This window comes from Eptatretus burgeri, chromosome 12 (genome assembly GCF_056783735.1).
Source record: "Eptatretus burgeri isolate ZD-2024b chromosome 12, Ebu_testis_v1, whole genome shotgun sequence".
Taxonomy (NCBI): domain Eukaryota; kingdom Metazoa; phylum Chordata; class Myxini; order Myxiniformes; family Myxinidae; genus Eptatretus; species Eptatretus burgeri.
The window spans coordinates 97419447-97432454 of record NC_140972.1 but is presented as its reverse complement, the minus strand read 5'-3'; the positions used below and the strand labels follow the sequence as shown (position 1 = coordinate 97432454).

Genomic DNA, 13008 nt, shown 5'->3' with positions numbered 1-13008 from the left:
CCATATTTGTGCGGCTGGATGACCTACCTTCCCGGAGCACCAGGCACCAAAGAACGGACCAGGGCAGCTGAACCCAGAGGAGGCGAGATGAGATGATCTCCCGTGATGAGATGGTCGACCGCTTGTTGTAATGCACCAGACGAGACGCCTCGGGTGCGCGGGATGCAGTCAGTCGCAGACCCAGACAGAAGCGCACTCGAGCAGACGGGACGCAATCATCAATCCTTTTCCATCGTTTTTGGGATGGGGTCCGCTCCTCCGTCGCTTGTTCCCATTGGGTGGACGGCGTATCGCGGCTCTGCCTTCTTGAAAAGGATCGCCCCGGCTTTGGTCCGCGCGTTTCCCATTGGGCGGAAAATGACGCATACCCTTATTTGGCACGAAGCCAGAACGAAGTGCTCCGTGCCCATATTTGGGGCCAAGCCAGAGCGAAACGCTTCGTGACCATATTTGGTGCAAAATCCACACCGCCTGGGGCATGGAATTCCACCCACGCACACGCCTGCATGCCGGCGAGCGAGCGAAGAGCGCAGACAATGCCGCGAGCAGAGTGTTGTTGTTGGGGTAAAAATCCTATCGATAAAATAACTTCGCAGCGCACGTACACTTAATTCCCATTAGACATAGGGGAAAGGGAACTAACTATCCACATTTACCTAACGAAATAACTGAGCTACAGGGACCTGAATATTGAGTGCTCATGGCTGCCAGATTCGTAACGGTATGTTCAAACGGACGGTGTGGCCTTGGGTTCTCCATTAGTCCCAGCTCTTGCAAATATATTTGTTACGAAATGCTATCTATCTTTATCATGAAAAGGCTATCACAAAATGCAAAAACTGACTGTCCAGCAAGGGGTCGATTTCCCCCATCGTATACTATCAGTATGTTGATATTTTTGCTTTGTTTAAGTCTCAGACAGCATGTGACAATTTCCAGGCATGGCTCAACACTCTCCATCCAGCGCTGAAGTTTAGCACGGAGCTGGAATCGTCAAACACGTTACCGTTTTTGGACGTGTTGGTTGATAGATCCAACCTTGGTTTCACATTTGTCTACTGGAAGCCGACTTTCACAGGGCAGTATACTCGGTGGGACTCCTACAGCTCCACGAGAAACAAAATTGCCTTGATCAATATCCTGGTTAACCGAGCACAGAGGATTTGTTCACCTTGTAATCTTCCTGCTGAAATTGACAAAATAATGAATATACTCTGTGAGAATGGTTATCCTGAGCATATAGTTAAGAGATGTGTACACAAGTTTCTAAACACGACAAAAGATCGGAAGATTGGTCCGGACAAATGTCCAGTCTATATCAGGATGCCCTGGAAAGGGCATTCATTACGAAGGTTTGAAGTACAAATCAAACATATTGTATCCAACACGTTTCTGGCTGTGCAACCCTGAGTAATCTTTACCTCTCGCCGTTTGCTGACGTCAGTCAACAAGGATGTGAGACTCGCCTCACAAACCAGCAATGTTATTGATGAGTTTAAGTGCCGATGTGAAGCTCGGTACGTGGGCCGCACAACTCTAAGATTGGCTGATCGGATCAAACAACACGTCCCCTTGGCGATTCGAAGAAAGATCTTGAGGGTTGGAACACAACCAGTGCGAGCATGTAGAAATATCCAGCAACCACCAGCCACTGTACCTGCTTCATCTGCCATTGCACAGCACCTGGTTGCCAACCCTATCTGTGCAGACCAGTACAATGCAGATATGTTCAGGATACTGAGCCAAGGTCGGAGCTCGTTTCATTTACGAATGTTGGGAGCAACCTTCATCCTTTCCACCGATCCAATACTATGTCCTCAAAAGGAATTTGTACGACCTCTGTGTGTCTTTCAGCATGGAAAGATCAAGGGAAGTACGGTAACAAATTGTGAATGGACCTTTGGGGAAACCCATCCCCCCTCTCTCCAAGATGCGGTTGCAAACATCAATCATCGACGAACTCTGCTCCAGCCAATGGGAGCTTGAGGTGAAGATGATGAGCCGACCAATGGGCATTCAGATTAACCGTGACATCATTACGGTTGAACCAATCAGTGTCTACCTTATTGAGACTTGCGTATAAAGCACACGCCTTCACTTCCTCCTTCACTTGCTGCGATTTTTACTCTGAAGAGTGCAGCACGAAAAGCTTCGGTCACTATTATGTCGTGTTTGTTTGTAAGCAGTAGGTATTGCTGCGGTTCTGCGAAGCCCGTGCTTCTAGGCTATGGCATACAATATATAGTGGTCCCGAGGCAGTTATTTCCTTAGTATCCGTTTTAGATAGCCCTTCCCTTATGTCTAGTGGATTTATGGGGCAAAATGCATTGTGAGGACTTTTATGGAGGTCTTATTCCCATTTCTCTGTTCTTTTATCGATTTTACTTTACATCACACACGACCCCTCTATCACACAAGTGTGCACGCCACAGACCCTAGCAACAGGAGCACCTCATTTGCATATGCCGCCAAAACCTCATTCAAACCTCACACCATTCTCAAACCGGCGCTCACCTCACACCTTCGCCATACTCTAACACCAATGCTACAATATTTCTAGGACCATTGCAACACCTTCATAATAATCCTCACATCATCAGACCGCAGCTCAAACTCGCCTACACTCACCATTGACATCACAGTCTCGACCATGACAGCCATCGGTCAACCACCATCACCACCTACCTCCCACTGGACCGGCAAGAGACAAGGGAGCGGCCCGTACACTTGTAGATACTCGGGGCTGGACGTTCTGGCGTCCACCTTGGGGCACAAGTGTGCACTGGGCGCAGTTCAACATTGTTCACACACACGCACACGCACACGTACACGCATACGTACACGCACACGTACACACACACAGTTATGTTCTTGTATCGGAACAACCATTATTCAAAGAAAGATGTAGGGATGGTTCTGCATGATCATTTCTTGTGACTATCCCTTCCTTGTTTTCATACTTTTTGGAAGAATATCCTGACTGTTCCTTCAAAAAGGATTCACACCCCTTGAGTTTTGTCACATTTTGTTGTTACAACCTGAATTTAAAATGGATTAAATTTAAATTTTTGAAATCACTCATCCACACAAAACACCCCATAATGACAAAGTGAAAACATGTTTTTAGAAATTTTAACAAATTAATTAAAAATGAAAATCTGAAATATTGTGTGTGCTTCAATGAGTATCAACCCCTGAGCTATCGATGACACTCCAAATTGATCTCAGGTGCATCCAATTTCATTTGATCATCCTTGAGATGTCTCTACAACTTGTTTGGAGTCCACCTGTGGCCAAATCAATTGATTGGACATGATTTAGAAAGAAACACACCTTTCTATACAAGGTCCCACAGTTGATGGTGCATGTCAGACCAGAAACTCCTCGACCATCAAGTCCAAGGAAATATCCATAGAACTCTGAGATAGATTTGTGAGGAGGCATAGATCTGGGGAAGGGTATAAAACAATTTCTGGAGTGTTGAAAATACCCAAGAGCACAGTGAGCTCCATCAGTAGGAAATGGAAAGAAAATGGAACTACCCAGACTCTTTCTAGAGCTGGCCATCCAACCAAACTGAGCAACCGAGTAAGAACGACCTTGGTCAGGGAGGTGACCAAGAACCCAATGATCACTCTGATAGAACTACAAAATTTGTTGGCTGAGATGGGAGAACATGCTGGAAGTACAACAGTCTCTGCAGCACTTCACAAATCTAGGCTTTATGGGAGAGTGGCCAGACGGAAGCTACTTCTGAGAAAAAGGCACATGACAGCACACTTGGAGTTTGTAAAAAGGCACGTGAAAGACTGATAGCATGAGGGAAAAAGAGTCTGTGGTCTGATGAGTCGAAAATTGAACTCTTCACCCTGAATGCAAAACACTATGTCTGGTGGAATCCAAGCACAGCTCATCACCCATCTAACACCATCCCTCCCATGAAGGATGATGGTGGCAGCATCATGCTACGGGGATGCTTTTCAGGGACTGGGAGACTTGGAGGGATAGAGAGAACAATGACTGGAGCCAAATACAGGTAAATCCTTGAGGAGAACCTGCTTCAGAGTGCAAAAGATCTGAGACTGCTGCGAAGATTTACGTTACAACAGGATAATGACCCCAAGCATACAGACAAAGCAACACCAGAATGGCTTCAGAACAAGAACGTGAACATCCTTGATTGGCCCAGCCAAAGCCCAGACTTGATCCCATTGAGAATCTGTGGAAAGGCATGAAGATTATTGTTCACCGACAACTCCCCATTCCAACTTGACAGAGCTTGAGCAAATCTGCAAGGAAGAATGGGAGAAAATCCCCAAATCCAGATGTACAAAGCTGATACAGACATACCCAAGAAGACTCGAAGATGTAATCGCTGCCAAAGGTGCTTCCACAAACAATTCACTCAGGGGGTTGAATACTTATTGACACAAGACATCTCGGCTTTTAATTTTTAATTAATTTGTAAAAAAAATTAAAAACACTTTCACTTGTCATTACGGAAGCCTGGTGTTGGCTTAGTGGTTAGGGTGGCGGCTTGGGATCCCAGTGTCCTGAGTTCAAGCCCCGTTGGCTGCTGAATTAACACCAGGGGGTTGACTCAGCCTGTCATCCTTCCGAGGTCGGCGAAATGAGTGCCAGTGTACTGGTCCCGGTGTATGCCCCGGTTAGAATAGGTGTACCATATCCCTGTGTGTCGTAAGAGGCGACCAGGGTTGGCGTCAGGAAGGGCATCCGGCCATAAAACATTGCCTCACAAAAAGCCAAACCCCTGCACAGCAGGGAAAAATGGCTGTAAAAACGGTCATTTTTTATTTTTTTTTTTTTTACTTTGTCATCACGGGGTATTTTGCGTAGATCAGTGACAAAAAATTTCTATTTAATCCATTTTATATTCAGGCTGTAACACAACTAAATGTGAAAAAACTCAAGGGGTGTGAATACTTTCTGAAGGCACTGTACGCCCTTTTGCATCAAAAATTATGTTTTTATTACTTGTATTAATTAATCCCACTCGGTTCTTGAATTAATACCAGGTGGGGTTGACTCTGCCCATCATCCTTCTGAAGTCGGCAAAATGAGTACCAGCTTGCTGGTATCCTGTGTCGGAGTGGCGACCCGTCCAGGATTGTACCCAATAGCCAAGGAGACCGCTTAGGTAGCACCAATGCTCTGCACACAGTATGGTCCCAATGGATGGATGGGGTAATGTTGGGAAGGCAGGGGAAGGGTGATGGTGGCTGAGGGGGTTGGTTGTGTGAAGGATCATGAAAATGGGTGTGAAGGTACAGGACAGGGTAATAACAGGGTGTGAGGATGAGGTTCATTGTGCAAGGCCTGTTGTGAAATAGCTTGTGACACTTTTGACATTCACTCAAAGGTATTGGATTTTAGTAATAATAATTTAATAATAATAATAATTTTTACATTGTGTAGTATTTGTTGAAATATGTGTTCTGTGAAACGATGCAATGGCTGAATGAAAGGTTGCTTGGGATTGGAAGTGAATAAACAGCGAAGCGTAATTGTGTAAACGTACCGTTCCTGATGCACGCGTGCGTGACGTTTTCAAATAATCCATGAATAACATTCTGTGGCCCCCACTCCCAAACCCATGTCTGGCATTCCTTTGATGGTTTCCTACCAAGGTATAGTAAACTGGCTTGCAGTCTGGCCACGCCGTTCACTACTGGGATTCAAACGCGGTCACGTGATGAGTGCAGGCATTTCCGCAAGGTGTGCGGCTGATGAATGTGGGTGCTTCAGGTGTTGCCAAACGCAGGTGCCAGGTTCGTGTCCCTCCTCCGTTTTGATCTCGAGTTTATCGGAATCGGCAGTTCAAGGCTCACACCGACATCTTCCCCTTCACTCCTTGGAGTCATGATCAGGGTCGTTTGGAATTCATCGATCTTGTGCTCATGTTGTAATTACTCTGTAATATCGATGATCATTTTGGTGGTAAAATTGTGGTGGTTTCGAATCATCATGACGACCACGGTTCCCAATCAAAAATCTCAACCCATGAGATGCTCACCATCGTTTTATTTTTTGATCTATTTTCATTGTTGATATACTTTTTTAAACTTTAAGATGTTTTATTTTTAATATGTAGATACATTATTGGTAAAAATTATTTCTCCCTAATAATGCTTACTAGTATGTTGATAAATAATGTAGTTCATATTTGTTGTATGTGTGAGTACAGGATGTTATTTGTACAAGTTCTAGAACGCCTCGGTATGTTCTGTACATTATCGATTGTCTCTTCATGCCGACGAGTAATCAGAATTCGTTTCCTGAGTTCAAGTTTTAATAATGAGTTAAATTCTTGATGGGGTTCAACAAAACCTCATTAAGGTAGGGTGCGGTGCTTCATCTTGGAACATGATTTTGATGGGAACATCAAGCCCGCAGTCCCGTCTGCATTTAACTTCCAGGCATTAATGATCCTAAACAGTCATTGCATACCAGTACACGCATTGTATACCAGTACACGTATTGTGTACCAATGCACTGACTCGTTCCCTTTTTTGTCTGAGCCCTGGGCACATTGCCAATGTGTTCTGCTAATATTCCATGAAGACGATGTAAACTTGCTTGATTACATGATCAGGCAGGATGATAAAGACGTCGATGTGATGTGCTCGTCTGATGAAGTACAAGATTCAAACGGATCCCTGAGGAGCCCTGGCAGCGAAGCTCCAGTTCGAGGATGTTCAAATCGTGAAATACATCAAACAAAACGACTCCTTTATTGTCCACGCAAGGGTTTATTGGTGACACTAAGACAAGTCGAGACTTCCAGAATATAATTATCATTTTTACATTTACATCTTCGAGGAAGACGCAGTCGAACATGTGCTGTGTTTCCTTTACTTCACCAAATTGTGAAGTTGGCATTTTGAAGAACGTTGAAATGATGTGAATAAATCGTGGGATTGTCTCTTAGAATGGTAATGGATATTCAAGGTTGTCTGCCTCCTTGGATGGTGATCTGAGAGCTTGTTTATGAATACGACCCGCTGTCCTAAAAGGCTTCGAGGTTTTTCTCACAAGTACGATACGACCAGGTAGATGAGAGCTGAAGAGACAGTAGGTCGTAATTCGTTATTAGTTAATCCTCGTTTTACTTGCTTGTGCTTTGTTTGATGATTGCATGTCTAACCATTTATTTATTTATTTTGTCTTTACAGTTTGTAACTTCTTATCTCATGAGAAATGTCTGCGGTATGTGGTGTCCCCTTGCTCACCGCACCTGCCGTCCACCATCAAGGTATGCCATTTGCAATCACGAAACGTTCCCCCTATAGTGCAACACTAAAACATCGTGCTGAAGGGTCAGAGTTACTTTTCGTAATCCTGGAATAAGCTCAAACTTGCTTTCGGGGACAGACAACCGTGTCTTTATCAACCGCGATGTGAAAACGTTCACCGCCGTGATTAATTTCCAGTGCATTGTGTTGAACATGAGTAATCGTGATCTGTGGAAGAGCGAGAACATAACGGAACGGTGTAAAGGGGGGAGCACACCAACGGCAGGATAGAAGGACACATCAAAGTGAGGGGGAAGGGGGTAAGAGAAGAACACTGTAGGGCGAGGGGTGGGATGAACAAGCTGGATTCGAGTTCAAAAACAGCAAGAAGAAGAAGTAAGAAACCGGGAATGAAACAGTAATAGGAAAAAAGTGTGAGAGAGAGGGGAGAAAACAATAATGTGGAAGGTAAGGGGTGGGTTTGGGGAGGGTTAATGAGGTTAACAAAGATCATGAGTATAAATGGTGGATGACCTGAGGTGGTAATGGTGAACACCCATCTTGAAAACCTGGAGGGAAGAATGAGATTGAACAAACGTATGAAGCTTCCACCGACAGAAAGAAAAATAGGAATGAACAAGTCTGAAGACGACAATGGTTCACGAGCGGTATTTGACGATGTAGATTGTTTCATAAGTCAAGGATAAGACAATGTGATAATGTTTGACCAAGTTATAAAAATGATCAACATGATGTGGTACGAGTGACAGGTTATTGGCTGCAAAATGTTGAAAACCCGGTTTCGTTCAACAACTTTCAAAATTTGACCTTTACATCACCTTTAAAGGTCACAAAACAATGTTGTGGACATTAAAATATGGAAACAGGATATGTGCTATAGCTTATTGGAGTTAGTTCGTCGAAGAAGGTCGAAAACCCGGTTCGATTCAGACAACTTTGAAATCAATGCTCACCTACATTCATTCATTCATTGGTTCACGAGTCAGTGAGTGACCACTATATTCGTTATTGGTGTGTGTCTGTCTGTCTGTCTGTCCCGAGCATAGCTCCGTGGGTTTTGATCCGATCCTGATAAAATGTTGGTGGGAGGTTTATATCATGATCTTCACTGATCATCACTTCACTGTTGTGGGAATTCGGTGAAATCACCGCGGTGAACGTGTTTCACCAGAAGTGGTTTACTCAGACTGCATGCACCCTAAGAAACCTAGGGATTTGATGTGAGGGTGGGGTGGGGGTGGTTGATGGGTAGGGGTGGGACAGAGCACAGAATGGGCACAGGGTACAAGAGCAGAAAGGAGATGGTGGAAGACAGAAAGACCACCGACCTGTCTGCGATGTGAATCGAGTGATAGGCCCAGAGACTCAGCTTCATCCCGAGAAAGTCCAATGATCTTGAAGGCCTTGGTTTTTTTTGCACAGACTTTGCACGACGGAGGATGCCTCAGTTGACGGCTGACTTTGGAGGCCTCTTGGAAATATGGTTTACCAAAGAAAGATTATTATTCATGGTGAGGCCGAAAAGTTGGAGAGACTGAACTTCTTCGAGAGCTTTGATGAAGTTGATGGGAGGGTTCATTAGACGGTCCTTTCGGAGAGACAGCATTGGGGCATGTGATTTTTCTTGGTTAAAAGACGTATTCAAAGTTTTGGACCAGACCTTGCTTCTATTGAAGTCTGTGCAGAGGGAAGAGGCAGCTGCCTGCCTATCTGATAGATGAGAGATGTTACAGCAGATGGTGGAATAACCGGCAAACGTGTCCAGGGAATGTGAAAGATCATTGATCCAGATGAGGAACAGGACTACGCCCAAGACGCCATTGGGGTACTCGAGCCCCAACAATGGAGATTGGATGAGAGGATCACGTTGAGAGCCACGTGCTGATTATAAGAGTGGATGATGTCAGTAAGCAATCAGAGGAGGACACCTTTGGTATTGCAGGCAGAGAGTTTGGTCTGTTAAATGCTTTTAAATTGCAATTTAATTTAATAGATGTTAATCCTCCCTCTTAAATGGACAACCATGTTGTGCATCCCATGTCTCTCATTGTTTGGTACCCTCGCCAAAGGATAGAGAATTGCATTGGTGTCTTTATCTGTCTGTCTGTCTGTCTGTCCATCTGTTTGTTTGTCCGCAGAGAACTTTCGTGTTTTTCTCCACAACCGCTTATCTGATTGAGACGTACTTTTCACCATCGGTGCAACTACTCATGTAGAATGTTTCAATGTTAATTATCACATCATCGGTCACGTGGTGTGGCAGCTATATTGGAAACACGGAAAAACTTTGGATCTCTGTATCTCTGAAACCGCACAAAGGAAAAAATTGAAACTTGGCACAAAGTAAGTACTCCTCATGGGGAACGAGGGTGATTTTTTTTTTTTGACACCATGGGTACCCTCATTATGACGTCATTACTGCATATGTACATTGCCAAATCCGATCCGTATGAAAAATTCTCAGGGTCATCTAGGGATAAGATGGTCCATAGAAAAAAAAATTGTGACGTCATCAGTCACATGATTCAGCAGCCATATTGTTTAAAAACAAACAAACAAAAAAAACCTTAAAATATCTTCTTCTTTGAAGTGGCTGAACAGATCGAGGCGAACATTTACACGTATGACCGCCTGTCCATGATGAAGAAAAAAGTTCACACACGTGATGTCATTGGTCACATGGTTTGGCAGCCATATTGGATTTATCCTCAAACCTCTAAAAAATACACCACTCAAAAGAAGTCCTGTCAAAGGTTTGCAATCTCGGATTGCTCTTTTTCTTGTTTTATTTGCTGTGTTATTATGGGGGAACAAAAGAACTACACATTTCAATATCCAATTATCCTTCATTTTCACCATTAATGATCTCTTTTCCCCTTTTCTTTGCTCTCCCGTATTCGGAATATTTACCACATACAGGAAACCCTCAAATATCATTGGTTCCAATATCACTGGTTTCTACCAATCACGAGCAACCTATTGGTTCACGAGTCAGTAAGTGACCACTATATTCGTTATGGGTGTGTGTCTGTCTGTCTGTCTGTCCCGAGCATAGCTCCGTGGGTTTTGATCTGATCTTGATAAAATTAGGGTGCGAGGTTTGTATCATGATCTGGTTGTGTTTTCCTGAGAATGGGCGTCCTGCGCTCATTATGGGTGGAGCCACGCCCAAAAAACGTGTTTTTAGGGGATAGCCGGTTTCAAGTTACATCTTCTCCGAGGGGGCTTGTCAAATCTGGCAGGAGTTTCGGTATTTGGTTAGCCCAATGGCACCTGCATAGCCCCACAGAGCTCGATTTTTCATTTTCGTCCCAAGGGCAAGGTCACAGGGTCACGAACTTAGAAAATGTCAAAAAAAAATCAATAAATTGGGCATCGAGCTCCTAGGGTTTTCAACTGTTTCAAATGAAAGTTGGTATGCAAGTAGTGCTCTTCGAGTACTACAACTTTGATCATTTACGTTTTTCCCGATTCCCGCCAGTTTGCCCGTGGCGTCTCCTCGAAGGTCAAAAAATAAAAAAGGTGAACCGTGTACATTGCTCGTGAACCATCACCGTCTCCAGACTTGTGTTCCAATTTCATTATCGTGGTATTTCATTTCAGCCAATCATGTTTTTGTTTTTGCTGAGATGAGTCATTGTTTGATTACCTCCCATTATGAGCCCTTTCTTGTTTCTAGCGCACTGTTAATTGTTGTAATCAGACCAGCACACGTGAATGAAGCCAAATTTAACAATGAATCTTCATCGAACAGGAAATCCACCCATTGGGACCATACTCTGTCCAGAGCATCTGTGCTGCCGAAGCAGTCTCCTGGGCTATTGGGCACAATCCTGGATGGGTCACCATTCCAACGCAGGATACTCAAATGGCTCAATCATCCCAGCAAGCTGGTACTCATTTTGCTGACCTCAGAAGGATAACAGGCTGAGTCAATCCCACCTGGTATTGATTCAACAGCCAAGCGGGATTTGAACTCTGGACCCCTGGATCCCAACCCCACCACCCTAACCATTAAGCCTACACCAGGCATGAGCAGGAAATGACATAGGGAGATCCTGTAATACCAGCTTTCCAATATTTAGTAGACACAACAGTTAATAGCTTCCAAACATGCTGGACAAAATTAATCAAGCCAAAAGGCAGAGGAAGGTTATGACATTGTGCGAGGAAATCGAGTTGTTAGATATGTCGCCAAGAAGTGAAAGTGCGGCATCTGTGGGCCGCCATTACCGGATCCACTTTGTGTAAACATGCATCAAATATCCCTACAAGGTTTCCTGCCAGCAAAAAGTGCAAAAGGCTCATTCCAATCCCATAATCTTCACATTGAATGGATGGAAAAAGCGTTTAATGTTTGGATCGAGGACCAAACAGAAAATAAAAAAAACAACCTTTGAGTGGACTGGTGATGCGGGAGAAATTATTGTGGATTTACCAACGTTTTCACGAGGCACCTGTGACAGAAGGCTCCAGTTCAACCATGGCTTATGGAGCTAATTGAGGCAAAGAGATTTATGCTGGAGTAGGTTTTTAATGCCAAAGAGACGGGATTATTTTGGAAGAGAATGCCATCTCGTACCTTCCTGTCCAAGCAGGGAAGATTTGCTCTGTGGCAAGGTGGCTAAGAATCGTCTTACCCTTCTTCTTTGTGACAATGTAGCAGGTGCCTTCGTCGTGCTGCCGATGATCCAACAGCTATCTCAAGTTCTCCATCCACATCTTTCCAACCTCTACCCTCCCCCCTCCATCATCATCATCATCATCATCATCATCATCATCATCATCATCATCATCATCATCATCATCATCATCATCATCATCATCATCATCATCATCATCATCTCCACAACATCATCATTATCATCATCTCCGAGCTAAGTCTTGTATTTTATATTTACGGTGGAGTACAGTATGAACAGCACATCATCTATTTACCCTCACCTCACTGTTTTGGAAGAAATAAAAAGGTAAATGTCTTGTGTTTTTGTTCAATATACACTGTATTTATTGCACAGCATTTGCATGTTTATTTCAATGTTACACACAAACACACACACACACACACACACACACACACACACACACACACACACGTATATAGTTGCGGGCCGGGGGTCGGGTGAGAAGACCACTCGGTGGGGGAAGATATGTCGGTTCCCACCAGACTTCCCGGAATTGTAGGCCGTTACAGACGGATAATTCCGTGATGCGGCGGGTCGCTTAACCGACCGTGGATGCCAATAACTCAATCGCGTGACCTAGGGTCCTCCCATGTATGGGTTAATCGGGTTACCAAATTAATCACGTGATTTAATTACCGGGGAACATGCCCTCAGTACGCCTTGTCCGAACCGGATCACACTACCGGATCGGAGCACTTTTCAGGATCGGATGCAGCCGAGCGACACTGCCAAGGACTTACCAGCTAAAAGGAACGGATCGTTGGGAATAAAGTCCCGACTAAAGTAGGATTCAGACCATGCTGGATCAATGGAGGAAAAGACAAAAACGAGCAGGGAACATTCCTAATAATGATTTATTAACAGTCAACTTACAAAAGGGGACACAGAGCAGACTTAACGCAAAATTAATAACAATAATAATAATAACAATCTTCTGCAGTCTTACTTGGGCAGACAGGCGCCAGGACACACACATATGCGCACACACAGACACAGAAAACCTGATGAAGAGGGAGTTTACAACCAGGAATTGGCACCTTAAAGGAGGA

At 44.2% G+C, this 13008-nt stretch overlaps 1 protein-coding gene across 3 annotated transcripts in view; it reads left to right on the top strand.

Moving 5' to 3' along the window:
* The window catches only part of DGKQ (diacylglycerol kinase theta), a 138556-nt gene that overhangs the window by 18567 nt on the left and 106981 nt on the right, over positions 1-13008 (top strand). For all 3 annotated transcript variants that reach the window (XM_085849026.1, XM_085849027.1, XM_085849025.1), the window contains exon 2: positions 7194-7273. In XM_085849026.1, the coding sequence (XP_085705152.1) occupies positions 7194-7273 (80 nt within the window). The remainder of the gene's footprint in view (positions 1-7193; positions 7274-13008) is intronic.